This window comes from Carcharodon carcharias, chromosome 1 (genome assembly GCF_017639515.1).
Source record: "Carcharodon carcharias isolate sCarCar2 chromosome 1, sCarCar2.pri, whole genome shotgun sequence".
In the NCBI taxonomy this organism is placed as follows: domain Eukaryota; kingdom Metazoa; phylum Chordata; class Chondrichthyes; order Lamniformes; family Lamnidae; genus Carcharodon; species Carcharodon carcharias.
Window position 1 is genome coordinate 135,922,122 of NC_054467.1, and position 20,833 is coordinate 135,942,954.

A 20,833-nucleotide genomic window follows, 5' to 3' on the forward strand; every position below is an offset into this window, starting at 1 on the left:
TGATTCCTCTGACACCTTACGTCACATCAACAATTTCCAGTTCCCCGGCCCCAACTGCTTCCTCTTCACCATGGACGTCTAATCCCTCTACACCTCCATCCCCCAGCAGGATGGTCTGAGGGCCCTTAGCTTCTTCCTCGAACAGAAGCCTGAACAATCCCCATCCACCACTACTCTCCCCCGTCTGGCTGAACTTGTTCTCACACTGAACAATTTCTCCTTTAACTCCTCTCACATCCTCCAAATAAAAGGTGTAGCTATGGGCACCCGCATGGGCCCCAGCTATGCCTGTCTCTTTATGGGGTATGTGGAACAGTCCTACTCCGGCCCCCTCCCACAACTCTTTCTCCGGTACATCGGTTACTTCTGTGCAGCTTCTTGCTCTTGTCAGGATCTGGAAAAATTTATTAATGTTGCTTCCAAATTCCACCCCTCCATCATCTTCACATGGTCCATTTCTGACACTTCCCTTCCCTTCCTTGACCTCTCTGTCTCAATTTCTGGTGAAAGACTTTCCACCAATATCCATTACACGCCTACCGACTCCCACAGCTACCTCGACTACAGCTCCTCACACCCCGCTTCCTGTAAAGACTCCATCCCATTCTCTCAGTTCCTTCGCCTCCGTAGCATCTGTTCTGATGATGCTACCTTCAAAAACAGTTCCTCTGATATGTCCTCCTTCTTCCTTAACCGAGGTTTTCCACCCAGGTTGATGACAGGGCCCTCAACCGTGTCCGGCCCATCTCCCGCGCATTCGCCCTCACGCCTTCTCCTCCCTCCCAGAAACATGATAGGGTCCCCCTTGTCCTCACTTATCACCCCACCAGGCTCCGCACTCAAAGGATCATCCTCCGCCATTTCTGCCAACTCCAGCATGATGCCACCACCAAACACATCTTCCCTCCACACCCCCCACCCCGGCGACATTCTGTAGGGATCGTTCCCTCTGGGACACCTTGGTCCACTCCTCCATCACCCCCTACTCCTCAACCCCCATCAATGGCACCTTCCCATGCCCACGCAAAAGATGCAACACCTGCCCCTTCACTTCCTCTTTCCTCACCGTCCAAGGGCTCAAACACTCCTTTCAAGTGAAACAGCATTTCACTTGCATTTCCCCTAACTTAGTCTACTGCATTTGTTGCTCCCAATGCGGTCTCCTCTATATTGGAGAGACCAAACGTAAACTGGGCGACTGCTTTGCAGAACACCTGCGGTCTGTCCGCAAGAAAGACCCAAACCTCCCTGTCGCTTGCCATTTTAACACTCCACCCTGCTCTCTTGCCCACATGTCTGTTCTTGGCTTGCTGCATTGTTCCAGTGAAGCCCAATGCAAACTGGAGGAACAGCACCTCATCTTCCGACTAGACACTTAACAGCCTTCCAGACTGAATATTGATTTCAACAACTTTAGATCTTGAACTCCTTCCTCCATCCTCACCCCTTTCCGTTTCTTCCCCTTTCCTTTTGTTTTTTTCCAATAATTTATATAGATTTTTCTTTTCCCACCTATTTCCAATATTTTTAAATTTATACCTTTTATACACTGTTAGTCTTTCCACCCCACCCCCACTCGAGCTGTACCTTGGGTGTCCTGCCATCCATTCTTAATTAGCACATTCGTTTAGATAATATCACCACCTTCAACACCTCTTTGTTCTTTTGTCTCTGACATCTTTTGATTATCTGCTCCTATCACTGCTTGCTTGTCCCTACAACACCCCCCCCACTTCTCTCCCCCCACCCCGCTGCCCCCCACCACCACCACCCCCCCCACCCCCCACACACACACCTTAAACCAGCTTATATTTCACCCCTCTCCTAATATTATTCAGTTCTACTGAAGGGTCATGAGGACTCGAAACATCAACTCTTTTCTTTTCCGTCGATGCTGCCAGACCTGCTGAGTTTTTCCAGGTAATTCTGTTTTTGTTTTCCATCTCTACACTGTCTGCTGAGGTAGCCTGCGTTATTCTCCTATTGGTTACTACAGATCATGTGATCTTTTCTAACAAACATTATTCTTAAAGGTACATTACGTACTAAATAAAACCATGATTACTACATAAATGATATATTTTTTTATCCATTCATGGGATGTGGGCTTCGCTGCCTGGGCCAGCATTTATTGCCATCCCTAATTGCTGTTGAGAAGATGGTGCTGAGCTGCTTTCTTGAACCACTGCAGTCCATGTTGTGTAGGTACACTCGCAGTGCTCTTAGGAAGGAAATTCCAGCATTTTGATCCAGGAACAGTGATATATTTCCAAGTCAGGATGGTGAGTGACTTAGAGGAGAACTTCCAGGTGGTGGCATTCGCATCTATCTGCTGCCCTTGTCCTTCTACATGGTAGTGGTTATGGGTTTGGAAGGTGCCTTTGTGAATTCCTGCAGTGCATCATGTAGATGGTACACACTGCTGCTACTGTGCATCCGTGTTGGAGGGAGTGAATGTTTTTGGATGTGGTGCCAGTCAAGCGGGTTGCTTTGTCCTGGATGGTGTTGAGCTTCTTGATTGTTGTGGGAGCTGCACTCATCCAGGCAAGTGGTGATTATTCCATTACACTCCTGACTTGGGCCTTGTAGATGGTGGACAGGCTTTGGGGAGTCAGGAGGTGAATTACTCATCACAGGATTCCCTGCCTCTGACCTGCTCTTGGAGCCACAGTGTTTTTCTGGCTAGTCTAGTTCAGTTTCTGGTCAATGGTAATCCCAAGGATGTTGATAGTGGGGGATTCAGTGATGGTAATGCCATTGAACTTTAGGAGGCGATGGTTAGAATCTCTCTTTTAGGGGATTGTCATTTCCTTCCACTTGTGTGGCGCGAATATTACTTGTCACTTGTCAGCCCAACCTTGGATATTGTCCAGGTCTTGCTGCATTTGGACATGGACTGTTTCAGTATTTGAGGAGTCGCAGATGGTGAACATTGTGCAATCATCAGCGAACATCCCCACTTGTGGCTTTATGAGTGAAGGAAGGTCATTGATGAAGCAGCTGAAGATGATTGGTCCAGGACACTACCCTGAAGAACTCCTGCAGTGATGTCCTGGAACTCAGATGATTAACCTGCAACAACCACAAACATCTTCCTTTGTGTTAGGGATGACTCCAGCCAGCGGAGAATTTTCCCCGATTCCCATTGTCTCCAGTTATGCTAGGGGTCCTTGATGTCACACTCGGTCAAGTGCGATTATGTGTCTTGAACATGGTAAACTATCCTTCCTGATCCTTCTTGTCTTTTGGCATGCTTGACCGCACTTTCCTTCTCCAAAACCTCTCCATCATCATCCAGCAGATTTGTTAGATTTTCCCCTAAAGGGCACTGAGGACAGCTGCAGCTGCTCTACTACCAACCTAGCAAAGAATAGCTAACTCAATAGTAAACCACGTCAAAATATTAAACCATTGTGGTCTGCAAGCCTCAGAACCAGATCAAACTCTGATCCATGAAAAAGTCCTTGATTCAAACCTGGATATCTTGGATAAAACCCTGGTACGTTGCTGTCAATGAGAGGTGCAGTTTGACCAGCGGTCAACAAAAGCAGGGGCTTGATTTTCAATCAGGATTTGGGAACCAGAAATAGGGGTGAGTTCCAGGTCCCTATACTGAAATGGCGTGCTTTAAGCATGCCCATGGGGATTTCCAAATCCTCAGCCAATTAAAGGCCAGGGAGTGGGCTCGCCATCTAATCTCTCCAACATTGGGTCATCCACCACGATATCCATGCTAACATGGGCTGCCAGCATTGCTGACTGGAAATTCCTAATAAATAAACTCTTAAGCTATTAATAACTTTGTGTGGTGACTGCTCATATTGTCAAATATGATACTGAAAAATAAATTGTATCGGCACTTTGATATTATTAATTATTTTATTGCTTTTGATTAGTACTTGGAACTTTAAAAGCAATTCATTCCTCTGTATCATTGCATTGTGTACATCTGTGTGTAATAGTTCCCAGTGGTAAGGGACAATGTCCTATAAATTAATGGGACAAAGCTATTCAAAAATCATACATTAGACAATGGATTAGGCAATGAATTAACGTCCCTGAAGAAAAGCCATTCATACAATAAAACCAGCCATAAAAGGGCTTTTAAATTACATTGGTTGCTAATGTCACACTATTCCAAGCATATTACAGCAGAACTTTATTATAAGTCACTGTAAAAAATTTTGGAACAATGTTTCTCTGACAGCTTTTGAATATATTGTAAAAATGTATTTGTGCCGAAAAGCTGATTGGTGAAAACTTGCAGCCTCCCTAAGTTTGGCCTTAGAAGTTTTGATGGGTGTTTAATTTAAAAGCTTACTAATGCTAATACATAATTTCATGAAAATATTTTGTACTATAATATAAATCACTACACATGGCTGACTTAACATCACTTGTCAAAATCTAAACTTATGATAGTCCACTGAATATACCTTCCTGAATGCCATGTAACAATGCTGTGAGCATAACTTTCTTTACAGTAAACTGAAATGATGATTTATGCACTAGTTAATCTGGGCTCTAGAAACAGAAAATCTTGGAGTTTAAGTACTAATTTGGCAGAAAGAACTCCATCAATATTGACATCAGTATTGACTTATTTTCAAGCTGTATTAGTGGTTTGGTATTCCATTTTTGAAATTCTTAATGCAAATGTAAATACCTCCAATCAAAATGTTCTTTAGTCCAAGAAAGAAAATGTATGATGTTGACTCTAAAATCATTTCCAAAATGGATTAAAATAAATAATTATGTTAATACCACAACTTTTTAAATAGATGTATGTTCCTTAGATTGACAGCAGAATCCACCATTTAAGGGAAATGCTGGATAGACATGCAATCACAAGAATAAATGCCAGACTATTGAGTTAACTGATGTTAGTTGGAGTAGGAGTTGGAGAGCCAAAATTTGCCTAAGCGATCTTGATGTAGATAGTAAAGATCAGTCAGAAATTCTACTTCATGCCTTGGTTCCTGTTGGTAAGTGTGGATGACATTGGGCAGGAACAGTGGTTCGTTCGGCTGCAAAGTATACTGTGATCAAATAGTTTGGTGACACTGAGGTCTGGATTTACAGCAAGTTTCACCTCCTATGTACCTCCTGCACTTTTCCAATACTGGAAAGCATTGGTGCCACAAATGCCCACCTCAAACATGTCAGAGCTTAACTCAATTTGACATTTCCTATGCATCTGACATGCAGGATGTTGGTTCTCAATATGAAATGAGTTTTCAGGATTGTAAAGGAAACAGTTTTGTGTGGTAACTGATAATTGTGCAGTTTTAAAACAGTTTTCAAAACATGTTCTTCATTTTAGTGGGGTTCTGCTGCTCCCTGGTTCTCACCCATGTGCTATATGCCAAATATTGCCCATTATTTTATTCTTCTTGCCCAGCACCAGCACTGACAGCAGTAGACCTTACATTTATAGAGTGTCTTTCACAATCTCAAAACATTCAAAAACACTTTACAACCAATGGAGTGCTTTTGAAATGTAGTCAGTATTGTAATACAGGAAATATGGCAGGCAAAATTGTTCACAGCAAACACCAATGTGATAATGACCAGATAATCTATTTTAGTGATGTTGGTTGAGGAATAATATTGACCAGGACATTGGGAGAACTTCCCTTCAAATCTTCTTTGGAATAGTATATTGGAATCTTTTATTTCTACCTAAGAGGGAAGACAACTGAAAAAATATTAGAATATAGCAGGAATGAAAGCTCATTTGATGAACGCCTTGAAATATTGTGGCTTTTTTTCCCCAGTGAAATGGTTAAAACCAGTAGAGATTGTCTAAATTGTAAAATGTTTTGAGAGAATGAATATTGAAAGATTTTTTCTATTGGTTGATAAATTGACAACAAAGGGATACACATTCAGGATTATCATTGGACAAATAAAGAAGTTTTTTCCCATAGAGACGTTATTAGAACATAGAATAATTTAAGTGACTACTGAAAAAGAGACAACAACCTAATTTAAAAAGGGGATTGGATAAGCATTTGAAAATGAAGCATATAAAAGAATTCAGGGAAAGGCCAATGAAATGGTAATACAAGAGACAGCTCCAGTTGAAGAACTAGCATCACCACAAGCACAACTGGCCTTTTGTATTGTAAATTCAATTATTCTATGGTCAAGGATTAATCTGTAAAGTGGACTCTGCCAAAAAGGTAAAACTGTTGCAGGGTCAATCTAAATTGACCGTGAATGAAGAGTCAGCTGTATACTTAGTTGAAAATGGTGCTGAGCAATCTGATATGATGAATTGAATTTTGACATCTAGTACATAAAGATGATTGCCACATGGTAACCTGTCCTTCTATCAAGCTGAAAGCACATGCTTGTCTTTTAACTAATTAGGAAAAGCTGAGCATTGAAACACAGCTGCTTGGAAGCAGTGGAATTTTTGTATGGCTGCATGGCTCAGTATTATTAGATGTACCAACAGTTACTGATGAACCTCTGCATCAACCACTGGTGATGCAATGGGATATTGATTTGTGACAATGTTGCTGTCATTGGCAAGCATTCATTCACATCATGGTGAGTTGCACTACCCAAAATGATAATGATGAGGCATTCCTTGTTTTAGCTGTTTGCAGAGCAAGGGTTCAAACTTATATTGCATTACACAGCTCAAATGTGTAATGGTTGGCCAGTAATTTGGGGAGGGTCTCCAAGATGACATGCCTGGAAATGGAAGATAGGAATTAAGTCAAACCTCATGAAAAACTTGGGTAAATAGATCCTGAGAAAGGCAATGGGCAAATTGCTTGCCCTCCCCACCCAGCAGCCAATCCACATAAAAGAAACTCGCCCCGCAGTGATGACATGCAGCTCATGGGCTTAAACAGGTGAGATTTGGACTTCTGCCCCTTAGTGAGAGGAAGTCCCACTTTTGACACTGCCTGGCAGCTCTAATAGTCCTGGCAGTGCCATAACTCAGTAATGGATGCTGCCAGAACTGCAAGGAGGAGAATGAGGAAGAGCAATGGAAGGCAGATGTGAGGAATGAAGGGGGGGTGGTGGACAGGGCACAGGGCATCCCCCCACCATCGCCCCCCTCCCCCCCCCCTCTCCCCCCCACCCCCCCCCCCCCCCACCCCCCCCCACCCCCCCACCCCCCCCAAATGATGCAATCCTCCCCCTTTCTTCTCTTTTTCAACTTGGTCTCACAAAACAGCCTGCCCACACCAACCATACAATAGCATAGGCAGCGTAATATCCCAGTCAAGTGGCTTGATAACAAATTCAGTTGACATTTAATTATTTACTTAAATATGGCAGGCAGGCTGCCAATTTCAGCATTTGCCCACCTACTTTTTTATGGAGGATAGCTCAGGGGTTGGCGGGAAGGTAGTGGGCCAGGCACCCCTCGTATTTTACATGCCCCCCACCTCTCCAGAAACATGCCTGGCGGGGGACTTTAATCAGCCCAATCTTTTTAATCTCATGATGTGAACAGCTTTGTCAAGGGAGTACTTATTGCCCATCCATAAGCCACTAAGATTAATTTGAATAATGCAGGATTGGAATCATTTGTGAGGTAGCTGGGTTTTTATAACAATCCAGCAATTTTCATGTCATTTTTGTGGTACTAACCCACAAATATCCAAATTCAGTTGCATAAGTTACATTGGTGTCACGTGAACTAACAGGGTTGCTAACCTCTAGGCTATCTCACTGACAGAGACCAAGAGATGGATATATGAGTGGGAGCTGAATTTGGGTGTGCGTGTGTCTAGAGGGTGTGCATTCCATGTTCAGTTAACACATATTCTACTGGTGTGGATTTCCTACTTGCCAAATATGAAAACTGTTAAACATGATGACAGGTACATGTCAGGTACCCAGCTGACTGAGAATGAAACTGTCTTTCTCAGCTTCAGAAGCTCCAAAGTCAACATTACCCAAACACAAAATGCTATTATAGGATTTTGAAGTTCATTGAAACCCAGGACCATTTTTGAAAGTTTATATACCAAGCTGCCAAGAAATCTTAGTAGTTTCCATCTGCTTGAAATTCCAAAAATTATAGTCAGTGGGGCATTCACATCCCAACCACCAGCAAATTAATTATATTGTTACAAGCAACTGTAGTGGTACTCCATCACACACTCCAATCACTCTGTAGGCATACATCTCATTCTCTTAAGCTCAAAGGTCTTAGGGCCAAGCTGAAAATGTTGAAGTCTTAAGGATACTGCTGGTGTTTAACCAGCCACAGCAAAGCAGCAGCTTATCAGCACAAAACACTGATTAGCTTCCTGCTGCTTGTTCAGCTGAGACTATCTTCCATATTCAGGTATTCACTTTCAAAGTTTGCTGGGAGCAAGCAGGAAGAATCTCAGCGTGTGGTGACAGATTTACCCATCCAAGTTGGATCAATGGCCCAGGATAGCAGGCAAGTCACCAGCAGCAGCCTGAAAGGCAGTAGATTTCCCTCACAGCATGTACAGCACAGAGAATTGACTGAGTCAGCAATCAACCTAACCCCAATAACATCTAAAACAAAAGAAAATACTACACTTGCTGGAAATCTGAAATAAAAACAAAGTGCTGGAATCACTCATCAGGTCATGCAGCGTTGCCGATGAACAGCCCTTGTTGGACTAGCAGTGTAAAGTTGAGAGTTCAAATCAAGTTGTGTCACTAAATCTGGAAAAAAAAAGCAACCATCCGAAAGAGGAACTTTTCAATGTCCCATCAACTTCAATTTTACTGTAGTTGTCACGAATGGATACGCAATGTATACAGTGATGAAAGCATTGAAAACTGGTGTGCAAAAGAATCATTATTGAAAAATGTTGACTTGTCCAACATCACACGGAAATCCTGACAGCAGTGCGGGCACGTTCAAATGTTAGCATTCTGGGGGAATCGACGTTTCAAAGATTGGAAATAACGGAATTCCAGGATGAGTATAGTCCAATAAATTGCTGAAATAAAACATCGCCACCTGCATGTGCATTTGAGTAGATGGATAAATTTAGTACATTTGATGATATCTGAACTGGGATAGACAGGAGAGGTTTGAAAATGCAAGCGCATTTTACGTCTAAGAGACTACAAGCTTCATAATGATGGTGATGATAATCACAAATTTAATCATTAACCAAGTCACAGGTTCATTTTCCATGCGTACCTTCCTATTTGTTTTCAGTTATCTGTAAAAGTGATTGTTCCGCTATTTTTCCCGCGTCTGTCCAGCCACTGAATGTAGAACGCAATTTAACTGACTTCAGCCAAATTATTTCCTTTTTATGCAAAAGACAACATTTCCAGGACATTATTGAAAAATAATGGTTTTGGTTAGAAATAGTTAATCATTTGTCAGGACAATGAATGAAATCCGCAGCGTCAGTGAAGGTCTCTGGACATAACTGGATCACACACTTTGAAGTACAGGACAATTCATAGGTGCTGTATTGGGAGATTGTGTTTAGGCAACCGATTCAAGTCCCCTACATGCTGTTTGGAAAATTAGTTCAGTTGGATCTAAAGCAGGATTCTCACCAGACCGCGCATGCTGTAAATCCTTTCAGCTGAATCACTGACCCCATTTAACTCGTGTTGGTGTTGATCGGACATCTCTGTGGGTAGAGAAGAGCATTGGTAATTCTTATGACTTTAAATGTGGAATCAATCTAAAGGAGCTGATTGGGTTCGTTCAAGTTCAACGGTCAGCTTTAGTACCGATCGCTAAATGTGAAATTCTCGAGCATTTACAAGATCAAATATTGTCCTTCAGCATCACTACATATTCCTCCGTTTTCCTCGGATTTTATTATACAGTCATGACCTGGATTTAAATTCTAATCTAGGTTTAATGGTCACAGTATATCTTAATGTCCTATCGGTTTCAGCTGCGATAATATTCTTTAGCGCTACTGAGATCCTGTTTGCCTTTATTGACCACCTCAATATATATGTTATTTAAAAAAACACACTGGCAGGTGTTTGAACTGTGTTATTCAATGTTTTTCCTGTAACATTTAACTCAAAGCTGCCATCTGTGTCCCACAGTTCTCATATTGATTACGTTTATTAAAAATTAAATTTCACTGGAATGTGAGCCGGAGATGAAGAGATTTCAAAGAGATCTTAATGTGAATATTAAGCGCTTTGGATGATAGATGTAGCTTTCCACAGTTATGCACCTGCTGGGTTCACATGTGGCTTCGCTGCAGCCGATCGCATTTATATCGCGTTCGTGCTCAGTGAAAGCTCAGTGTGCTCGGAGATCCAGTGTCTCCCTACTCGGAGAGGTCTGTACCGCCCGCTCAGCTCTCAGAGATCTGGCAAATCAGCCAGGTGACCTTCTGGTCACAACATCTGTGCGTTGCTCGCTTATCACAAGGCGTTCAGAGATTGTGGCAGCCACATCGGCTGAGCTCCAAGCTGTGGGCATCTTCGCCTCCAGCGCAGACTCTGCCCAAATATAACAAAAAGGCAGACCGGGTTATTTCTCCACCGCGTTCAGCAACTACCTGCTCTCAGCAATTGGGCAGGCAGCGCTCGTCTCGCTCTCTGCTCCTGGTTTGACCTGAATCTCTCAGGCGGAGGAGGGAGAGCTGTGGAGTGAGGAGAGGACGGTTGATCAATTATCGATCGGAGAGAGTGGCGACGACAAGCAGCAGCTGCTGGTAGGAGTGAAGAGGAGAGGAGAGGAGCAGCTCTCGCTCTCTGCGGCCGTCAGGCGGGAGGAGGTGGATCACCTGCTCTCGTTTTTCCCCTGTGAAAATTCTTGTTGCCCGCGATGCCACTCGAGCGAAAGCCTCTTTTGGAAGCCCTGTGGCTATGAAGATCCTCCTGCCTCTGTCGGCGGGGAGAACAGGTTGCCCTATCCTGTCCTGTGACAGCTTTCTGTTTTCCCTCTCTCGCTGTTATCTACTTTCCCTCAAGTTTCTGGCTGTTTACAGAGCAGCCGTTTGAAAACCATGAGGTGACTCAGCCGCCTTCACCCAGCGGCTGGCATTTACTAAAAAAAAATATTTTTTTTACCACAAAAAAGTGACCTCGAATGAGAAGAATTGGATTTCTTTTAATTTGTAGCTTTCGTTTGGCTGAAGTTGTTTGAAGCCCGAGCTATGCTACTCTGAATTGGACCCTTTAATTTATTTTTTTCTCCAGTATTTTATTATTGTCGTCAGTTTAAGTCACAAATGATGTGAGATTTTGAACTAATCGGACGGACTTGTTGGATTTTGCCTCGGATTTGTTGACGAGAGCTCCTGCAGCTCTCGGATGGCGGCTGGGGCGCCCCCCGGGTGCTTCCTCCCCCATCAATAGCCGCCGTCTGCCAGTACTCGCGGACTCTGTGCAACCATCCTGTCACTGCTAGGTTTCCTTTCCTACATCATCTAATTATTTTTAAACCCCCTTCCCTCCCCTACATTTCGTGGTTGGCGTGCCCCCACCTTTTATTGCGGTGAAGATGTTGATGTGGTCGGTGCCAGGCTCCAGACTGCCCTCTCCCCGGGACTCAGCGCTCCGCAGGGCGGCACTGACTGGAGCAGTGGCCGCTCTCCCCCAGCATCTCCCGGGCAGCAGGAGCATCAAAGTCTTCATCAGCTCCAATCCCGAAGGTAGGAATTCGACATCAAGCTTCACTCTTTCAATCTTATAGTGTACTTGGTAGCACCGTTTGTCTCCAAAAAAAAGTTTAAAAATCTAGATTTTTAATTTTAAGTATGTTCCCTAAGTTTGGGCTAAGGGTTCTCAGTAATTGTTTGGCTGCTACCATCGTTAGGTTTAAGTCACTTTATTGCAAATCAGTTAAATCTGATTTGTGGTATCAATAATATAATTTTTTTGCTCTTGCAGAATTGAAATTCAATATGGTCATGTTTTATGATTTTAAGTTAAAGCCATTTACCAACAGTTTTGTTTTACTTAATTCAAAACTTTAGTAAATCAAGCATTGAAAATGTGATTTCTAGTTTTTTTTAAAAAAAAGTGTTGGTACTAAAATTTTACCAAAGGAAAAAGTCATTGAAAGATAATTTAATTATGTATCTGCATACTAGTTATGTTTGACCTATCTTAGTCAGTCTCAGTCAAACAAACCTGACATTTAAGCTGAGTGGAACCCGCTCTATTTATAAATACAGCTGTTGAGTGATAGGTTGTGTGTGCTAGTGGCTGGAAAGGAGACCATCCTTGCAAATTAAACCATTCCACCTCCTGGACAATGCCACCTTCCATCATTATATCACATTTCTAGTCTCCTCCATGGCTTCCATTCAGTCTTAAAAACTGTGACTGCAGTTTTGTGGGTTTGATTCTTTTTGACAGAAAAGTTGACTGAGCTTGAAATCATTCATGGCTGTTGCTATCACCTGGTCATTTGTCTTAAGAGGCAAGTTATCAGGTAAATTGTCACTAGTGAGTCTGATGCCATGACTGGTGATGTGTGCACATCATTTGACCCAATCCTTCCTGGGAATCGAGGTCAGGTTTCAGGCTGGCTGGATTGGCTTGAGACCTCTGCCCATCTGCACAATGGCAGCCCTGGCAGGGCAGCAGGGGGTACTGTTTTGCTTCCAGTTTTTCTTAACATGACATTTATATTTATATTTGATAGTATTAATAACACCAGTAATGACTTAAAATTATTCAGTATCTTTCAAAAAAGTAGTTTTGAAATAAATTTGTGAACATTATGGATTGGAAATTGAAACTATGTAGTTGTATTTTTTGAGGGGATTTTAACACATGAAAACATTTGTCATGAAAATGTCACATGATGTCTGGAATCAGAAGAAATGAATAGAATGGCATTGCTTATTACATGAAGGTGAGAGAAATTGGTCTCTTAATCTGTAATAGGTGAGGTCATGCATGAAATATATAGATCTTCACAAGCACTGTTCTCATTTCTTACACTACACTTTTTTTAAATGTAATTTTTTTTCTATGTTTGAAGTTTCAGGCAGTATTATTATTTTCAAACAGAGTCGAGAGATGACATGATAATGAAGAGGACTGTGCAGTGTAAATGTTTGTGGAGCTGAGTGCAGTTTGGATGTTTGAGAGTGTGAATTCTGTTAATTTTTTTCCCAAATTGAAGTGTGAAGTTAGTTTTCATGAATCAACATCTATAAACTAACATTGTAATGTAATGACTCCTAATTGTATTTATAAAATGTTATCAGTTGGAAATTTCCAGGAGCCAGTTTGCCTGCTCAACGTGAGTTTCATGTTGTAGAATATTTTAACCATTTCACCACATAAGGATAAAAAAGTTGCATTTTTCATCATTTTTTTAGAAGCAGCATATCCCCACAAGATTTAAGAAAACTAAAAATGGATGGAAGCTAATGAATATGCGAAATTAAAGTTATTTTCCCCTGAGGGTAAACAACAAACAATTCACCCAAAAATAAATTCCACGCCGATTTGAATAATTTTGCCATTGCATAATTGTGTCGTAAATGGAATTAAAAGTTAGGAAGATGTAACACGGGCTGCTAATTCACTTATTGCATAGTCAAACTTACTCCTATTGTATTGAGAAGTCTTTGATCCCTCTGTCCCTAAGAAGAGATCTATTGTAGACCCACCCAGATTTGTCACAATGGGATATCATCCTCCCTTCAGAAAAGAAAGTTAAATGCCTTTTTCCTTAGGATTTAACAATCCACTAACCATATACCAAGTGCTCAGTTTAAGCATTGATTCCATCTTTTTTTAAAAAGCGTGAACAACACAAACCAGTTAATTGCAACTCACTTGTAATAACGGTCCTTTAATATTTCTTAAGTAGCTAATGAGTCATTTACACAATGAAATGGCAAAGCTTTGGAATGCAGATATGTGGTGCATGTTGATTGAGCAGCGAGTCTGAAAAGTACATTTGATCCATGAGTTTGTTACAGCCAGGTGAGAAGTGGGAGAATGGGTCCCCTCTCTTTCCGCCTCTTGATTGACCACAACAGATATTTTTTAAAGGGTTTGTTTGTCAATTTAGTGAGTAACTGAAGCGTTTTGTCTGTAAAAGACGCATGTAAACAGGTTTTCTTATAAGCTTTAAAGGAAATGGTATTTATTGTCCTTAACATGCGATAGACATAAAATAGTAAAAATGCTCCAACTCTCACACACTCACACATCCAAGAGGCTCACTTGCTCACTCGCTTGGAGGGAGAGTGCGTTAAATTGTTTAAGAATGACTGACTTTTCTTTTGGACATATACGGATCCTGTAGGTTGATGCGTTGGATGGTTTCAGACCATGTTCAATTTTTCCTGGCACTGCACAGAGATGCACGGATGACCTGCCTTTTCTGCTGTAGTCAGCAGCTGTTTAGTTTATGTTGAAGATGCTGCCTGTGGTGTTTGGCTGGTGAAATGCAGACAGGGCATATGCTTTCAGAATGCCTGCCGGGGGTAGGGGGGTGCGGGTGTTGGGGGGGAGGGGGGAAGAGAGAGAAACCACAAGTTTTCTTCCTGTTGTTATCCATTCATAATCTTTCTGACTCCAACCCTGGAAAAGTAGTTTTTTTTTTAACACAAAAGGATTAGCTTAATATCACGTGACCTCCATTCACAAACTAGCCAGTTACCAAATATGGTCACAGCAAATTGGGGAACCATCATTTCAGGTCCATTGTTTAAAGTGATTAGATGAAATCACTTGTTGAGTCCCCCTTTCAGCTGGGGTCCATTGTCCAAAGTGATTGAGGTTAATAGCTCAATCACACCCATCTGAATGTCAGGAAGTCTGTGAGTAGTTCAGGGGATGGGCCATTCACACTCATTTAAGCTGATTGTCCTAGTGGGCTACTTCGAGACAGCACAACTCTTTTCTGATGGCTTTGTAATTTGCAAGCTGAAGTTATGTAAATATTCGGCCATTTTAAGAACTGCTGTTTAGGTCACTTAATGCTGTTGTAAGTTTTTAAAACTTATTTTGTGGGTTCAGCTCACTCAATAAATAGATATATTTATATAAAAAATAGTTTTATAACAAGGCTTTCAAAGTTCCAGTTAAAAAATAAACGATAAAGAAAAGTTTTACTTTGGCGCAAGATCAGGGTGACAGTACAGAATAACATTGGCCCAGATCTTCCAGTCAGCAGTAACATAACGACAGTTGCCATTCACCATGGTAAAAAGTGTGCCCAATCCTTTTCTCACTGTTACAACCGGGATTTTCTGTCCTGGAATGAGGAGCAAGCCATAGTTGCAGGGATCCATGAGCAGGACTGGCGAGGAGAAGGAGTGGCAAGGCCATAGTCCATTTTGATGCCACAAGCTTAAGTAACTTCCCTTAAAGTCAGCATGCTTGCAAAGTTATGGTGAGTTTTTTGATGAAATGCTTGAGGTTTTTCTTAACTATTTCCAGTGTTTCAAACACTTTTAATTGCTGCTGAGTTTGGGGTGGGAGTGTAGGGAGTGGTGTTAGTTGTTCAGGTTTAATTTTAAATACATTTTAGGCCTTTCTGATACAGCTACTGTTAATCACTTATAAACCCAGGTCCTATATCTGTGTTTAAGAATGGGAATATCCTGGGAAAAATTTCTGGGTAAGTTCCGGGCATCAAGCCTAATTCTCCAATGCTCAGTGTTGTCTTGGAGACAATGAGCAACTGGGCAATGTAATTCTGCTCTTTGGAAGCTTCAAACTTGGATAAATACTATGCATGTGCATGGGTCAGGCATTGTTATCAGAAGATCTAGGCCATTATTTCCACAATAATTCATACTTTCTTTCAGTTGCAATTTGCATATTGATCAAGAGTATCTTCTTTGAGAAACCACTACATATGGCATTTGGAACTGTGATAATATCTTGTGCTTCCATGAAGGATGCATTGAAGATAGGACAACAACACTGTAGAGCTGAAACACTGACCTGTGCAGCTCTGTGGGAGCATGAGATCCATGAACTTACCCTAATGTTATGCCACTCAATCATCAATAAGCCACATGTATGGATCTATCAGTTCTATTGTGTCACAATTTAGAACATTATATTACTAATAAGAACTTTGAGCATTGAGTTGTATTATTTTCACTCAAGTAGCATCACAATGAAGGCTGCGGTTGCAGCTACAACCCTGTCATTGTGTATGTTAATGGTGTCAGCTAAAGAATCAAACAATAACCTGAGAATATGTCCAATTAAAATTAACAGCACTTCCCAAAAAACATTGCACCTCAGTGCATATTTTCTAGAAGAATAAGAATGTGCTTTTAATTAGAGGGATTAAACATCATAACACATCTTATGGAAGAATGAGCTGCTTAAGAAATGATCTGTAAAATGCAATTATGACTTATGACATCTCTCCATAAGACCTGTGCTCTGGGATGAACCAGGATCCACAGAATAGGTATTTGAGAGTCAATTTTTCTGAATTATCACTCACAGTGAGGTACTTTTCTGATGCACAGTTGCAGCAGGGAAGGTGTAAGCTCATTCTCTGATAAATACTCACCAAATGTAAGAATTCAAAAAATATAATGAGCAAATATTTTCATTTCCACTAAAGCAATACTTCAGATATTTTGACCAGTTGGGGAGCCTTGCAGTAACCTCTGCATATAGATTATAGTTTTGCAAACTTTTTTCAGTTGAATGAGCCAAGATCAATCAAACTGTTGCCTTCAAATGTATATGGGATTTTTCAGATGAAGGTTACTGAATTTACATGCTCTTTGCTCTGGGACTTAGGACCAGGAATAGGCATTTAGCTCTTCATGTCTGCTCTGACATTCAATAAGAGCATGGTTGATCTGGTTGTGATCTCAACTCCACCCCTGCTCGACCCCCGCCCCCACCACCCCCCCAAGCCCCCAATAACACTTGACTTCCTTGTCTATCAAAAACCTAACTCAGCTTTGAATAAATTCAATGATCCAGGCTCCACTGCTTTCTAGGGAAGAGAATTCCACAGACTAATAACCCGCAGAGGAAAAAATTCTCCTCTCCTCCATCTTAAAAGATTCTTAAGCTGTGTTCTCTTGTTCTATTCTCCACAGAGGAAATATCCTCCCAGTATCCACCCTATCAATTCCCCTCAACATCTTGCATTTCAATAGGATCACCCCTCTTATTTCTCAGACCCAGTGGGCATGGGTCTTCATAAGCTGAGCCCTTCACCCCAGCAATGGGAGGGTTTTAATGCAATTATTTCCTTTTTCAAATAAGGAGACCAAAACTGTACCCAGTATTCTGGGTGTGGCCTCACCAAGGCCCTGTACCACTGCACTAAAACTTCCCTACTTTTTTATTCAATTCCCCTTGCAATAAATGCCAATATTTCATTTGCCTTCCTAATCACTTGCTGTACCTGCATACTAACTTTTTGTGATTTATGTACCAGGGCAGCCAGATCCTTCTGTGCACAGTTCTGCATTCACTCTTCATGCTGTTTTCCTATTTTTCCTGCCAAAGTGGACAAGTTTGCATTTTCCACATTATACTCCATCTGCCAAATTCTTTCCACTCACTTAACCTGTTTATATCCCTTTATAGACTCTTTACCTCTTCTTGATAACTTGCCTTCCCACCTATCTGGGCGTCATCTTTTCAGTGCCTTCATCCAAGTCATTGATATAGATTGTAAATAGTTGAGGCCCCAGCACTGATCCCTGTGGCACTCCACTAATTACAGCTAGCCTACCTGAAAATGACCTATTTATCCCTACCCTCTGCTTTCTGTTAGCCAACCAATCTTTTATCAGTGCTAATATGTTACCCACTACACCCATGAGCTCTTATTTTGTGTAGTAACTTTTGATTTGGCACCTTATCAAATGCCTTTTGGAACTCCAAGTACTCCACATCTACAGGTTCCCCTTTACCTACCTTGGTTGTTACTTCCTCAAAGAACTCGAATAAATTAGTTAAACACAATTTTCCTTTCACAAAACCATGTTGACTCTGCCTGATCCCATCATTATTTTCTGAATCTCCTGCTATAACCTCTTTAATTAAGGATTCTAGCAATTTCCCAATGACAGATGTTAGGTTAACTGGCCTATAGCTTCCTGCTTTCTGTCTCCCTCCTTTCTTGAATAAAGGTGTTACATTTGCTACTTGCTGATCCACTGGGACTTGTCCAGAAGCTAAGGAATTTTGGAAGATTATAACCCATGCCTCTACTATCTCTGCAGCCACTTCTTTTAAAACCCTAGGATGCAGGCCATCTGGTCCTGGGGACTTGTCGGCCTTTAGATTTAATAGTTTTCCCACCACCTTTTCCCTGGTGATGGTGTTTGTTTTAATTTCCTCCCTTCCTTCCACCTCTTAACTTCCCAAAGAAACTTGAAAATCTTCCAAGTCTTATACAGTGAAGGCCGATGCAAATAGCTGTTCAATGCCTCTGCCGTTCCCTTATTTTCCATTATCAATTCCCCAGACTCTCTCTAGAGGACCAACATTAGCTTTATTTACTTTTTTCCTATTTGAATACTTGTAGAAATTTTTACTATCTGTTTTTAGATTATGAGCTAGCTTTCTCATACTCTACGTTCTCCCTCTATTTTTTAATCATTCCTTGGGGGTTCTTAAAGTCTGAACAATATTTTGACCTACCACTAATCGTTGCAGATTTATGTAGTGTTTCTTTCAATGTGTCCTTAACTTCCTTATTTAGCCACAGATGATGCATCATTCACAGTTTCATTCTCACTGGGATAAATGTTTGAGAATTATTAAATATCTCCTTCACTGCTACTGTCCTACCCTTTAACCTAGTTACTTTATTCACTTCACCTAGGTCTGCCTTCATACTCTCATAATTGCCTTTATTCAGGCTTAAAACACTAGTGTTAGACTAACACTCTCCTCTTCAAACTGACATGAAAAGTGGCAGGAAATTCTATCATATTATGATCACTATCACCTCGAGTCTCCTTTGCCATGAGGTTATTGATTAATCCTGTCTCATTGCTCATTACCAGGTCTAGAATATATCTATATGTATCCTGCATCCCACACTTAAAAGTTGATGTCAGTTCTGCATTATAGTCCAGCCTATGAAATGGGAGATGATGGTGTAATAATAATTTCACTGGGCTAGCAATTCAGAGGCCCAGGCTTATGTTCTGAGGGCATAGGTTCAAATCCACCACAGCAGCTGGTAGAATTGAAATTCAATTAATAAATATGAAATATAAAACTAGTTTCAGTAATGGTGACCATGACAGCTACCCTTGGTTGTCATAAGCCCATTTGGTTCATTAATATCCTTTAGGGTTCTTACCTGGTCTGGCTACATGTGATTCCAGACCCAAAGTGTAAAGTGACTGACTCTTGAGGTCTAGCAAGCCACTCCGTTCAAGGACAATTAGGAATGGGCAACAAATGCTGGCCTTAATTGTCAGCAATTGCCACCCCTTGAAAGAATAAAGGAAAAACAGTATTTGTGGCTTTGGCACACAACCATTTCACACATGTTTAATAACCTTGAGAACCAGAACCACTTAGGTTTTTGTCATCCATTTATATTACCTTATTAGATTTTTCAAGTACAAGGAGGAATAGTGTATTGTGACTGACTAATTAATTTACTTTTAGTTCCTACAAGCAAATTAATATTGGGCAAATTTGATTATTTAAATATAAGTCTAAATTTGCCTGAAAACTTGTGCCTCTATGGCAAACACTGATGAAATGAAAAAAAAAACAAAAAGCAACTTCTAGGACTAGAGTTTCTGGCAGGCCTCAGGACTTCTGCGAATGCAAAAACTGGGAAAGGGCTGCATGTGCACAGTTTATCCATTTTTACGTTCTTCAGCCAGGAACTGGCACTGCGCACATGCACAAAAGGAAACAAAAGTGAAGCAGCGTGAAACTGGAGGTCAGGTGACCTGAAGAGCACCATTAGAGAGACGGCGTCCCAAGGAGGGGGACAGGGAGAAGGTCCCAGGTGTGGACAAAGACTGGGATCAGAAACAGATGCCAGAAGGCAGTCCTAGGTAAAGGACAAGGACAGATCAGAAATAGATCCTGTTGAGTGAAAGGAGCAGAGCAGTTGGCTCTGAATTAGAGAGATGCGGAGAGCAGACTTGAAGCAAAGTGGGCTCAAGAGAAGCCTGAAGATCGAGGAGGCAGTTGAAGGTTGGTGACTCCTGACTGTGGGCCATTTGGACCAGTGGTGTTCTGCTTGGCACAAGTGTGCTTGGAAAGTGAAGCTTGAGTGTATTTCGAGATCCAGAGGAAAGGAATCTCAGGAAACTCAGAAAGTGAGATTGAAACCCTGGGGGCAGATCCTGATTGAAGATGCCTGAGTGGGAGCAACATGTGGGAGAGAATTCCCAGGTGAGTTCCTCAATTGTGGAGATTGGAAGCCCTCATGAGAGAGACCAGAGTTACAAGGTGAGCCAACTGGTCTCTCTGAAACAAGCATCTGGGTGAGTTGTTGAGAAATCCATAGAATCTGCTCTGTCGTTTTACTTTGGAGAGCGCTGTGTCAGACCACAGTTTACCTATTAGTTCACATATACTATGTACTTGTCCTGAATGTTAGAGTGTAAGGTAGATATTGTAAATCGTTATCTTTCCGAATGTATATGTATCTGAAAAGGTACAGTTAGGATGAAGGAATAGTGCGATTTGAACCATTTACTGGGTTTGTATTGAAGTATTTCCAATCTTTTTGTCTGGAGTGATATAGTTCATTTTCTTGTTTTAATAATTGTTTTACTCTGTTAGAAGTTCTTCAACAGCCTCCTGTGAATTTGTTCAGTAACTTAACTTCCACAGTTTCCTAAATAAAAGTTAGGATCTATCAAGCCAGGTTTCAACCTGGTATCTGACTTGTCCAGTATTAACATCAAGTGAGATCGTAACAGCATCATTATTA

General features: G+C 41.4%; 1 protein-coding gene across 1 annotated transcript in view; it reads left to right on the forward strand.

The window, feature by feature from the left end:
• Positions 1-11,458: 11,458 nt before the first annotated feature.
• LOC121275349 (NACHT and WD repeat domain-containing protein 2) overlaps positions 11,459-20,833 on the forward strand; it is a 154,321-nt gene continuing 144,946 nt past the window's right edge. The window contains exon 1 of the mRNA XM_041182858.1: positions 11,459-11,603. Coding sequence (XP_041038792.1) covers positions 11,459-11,603 — 145 coding nt within the window. The remainder of the gene's footprint in view (positions 11,604-20,833) is intronic.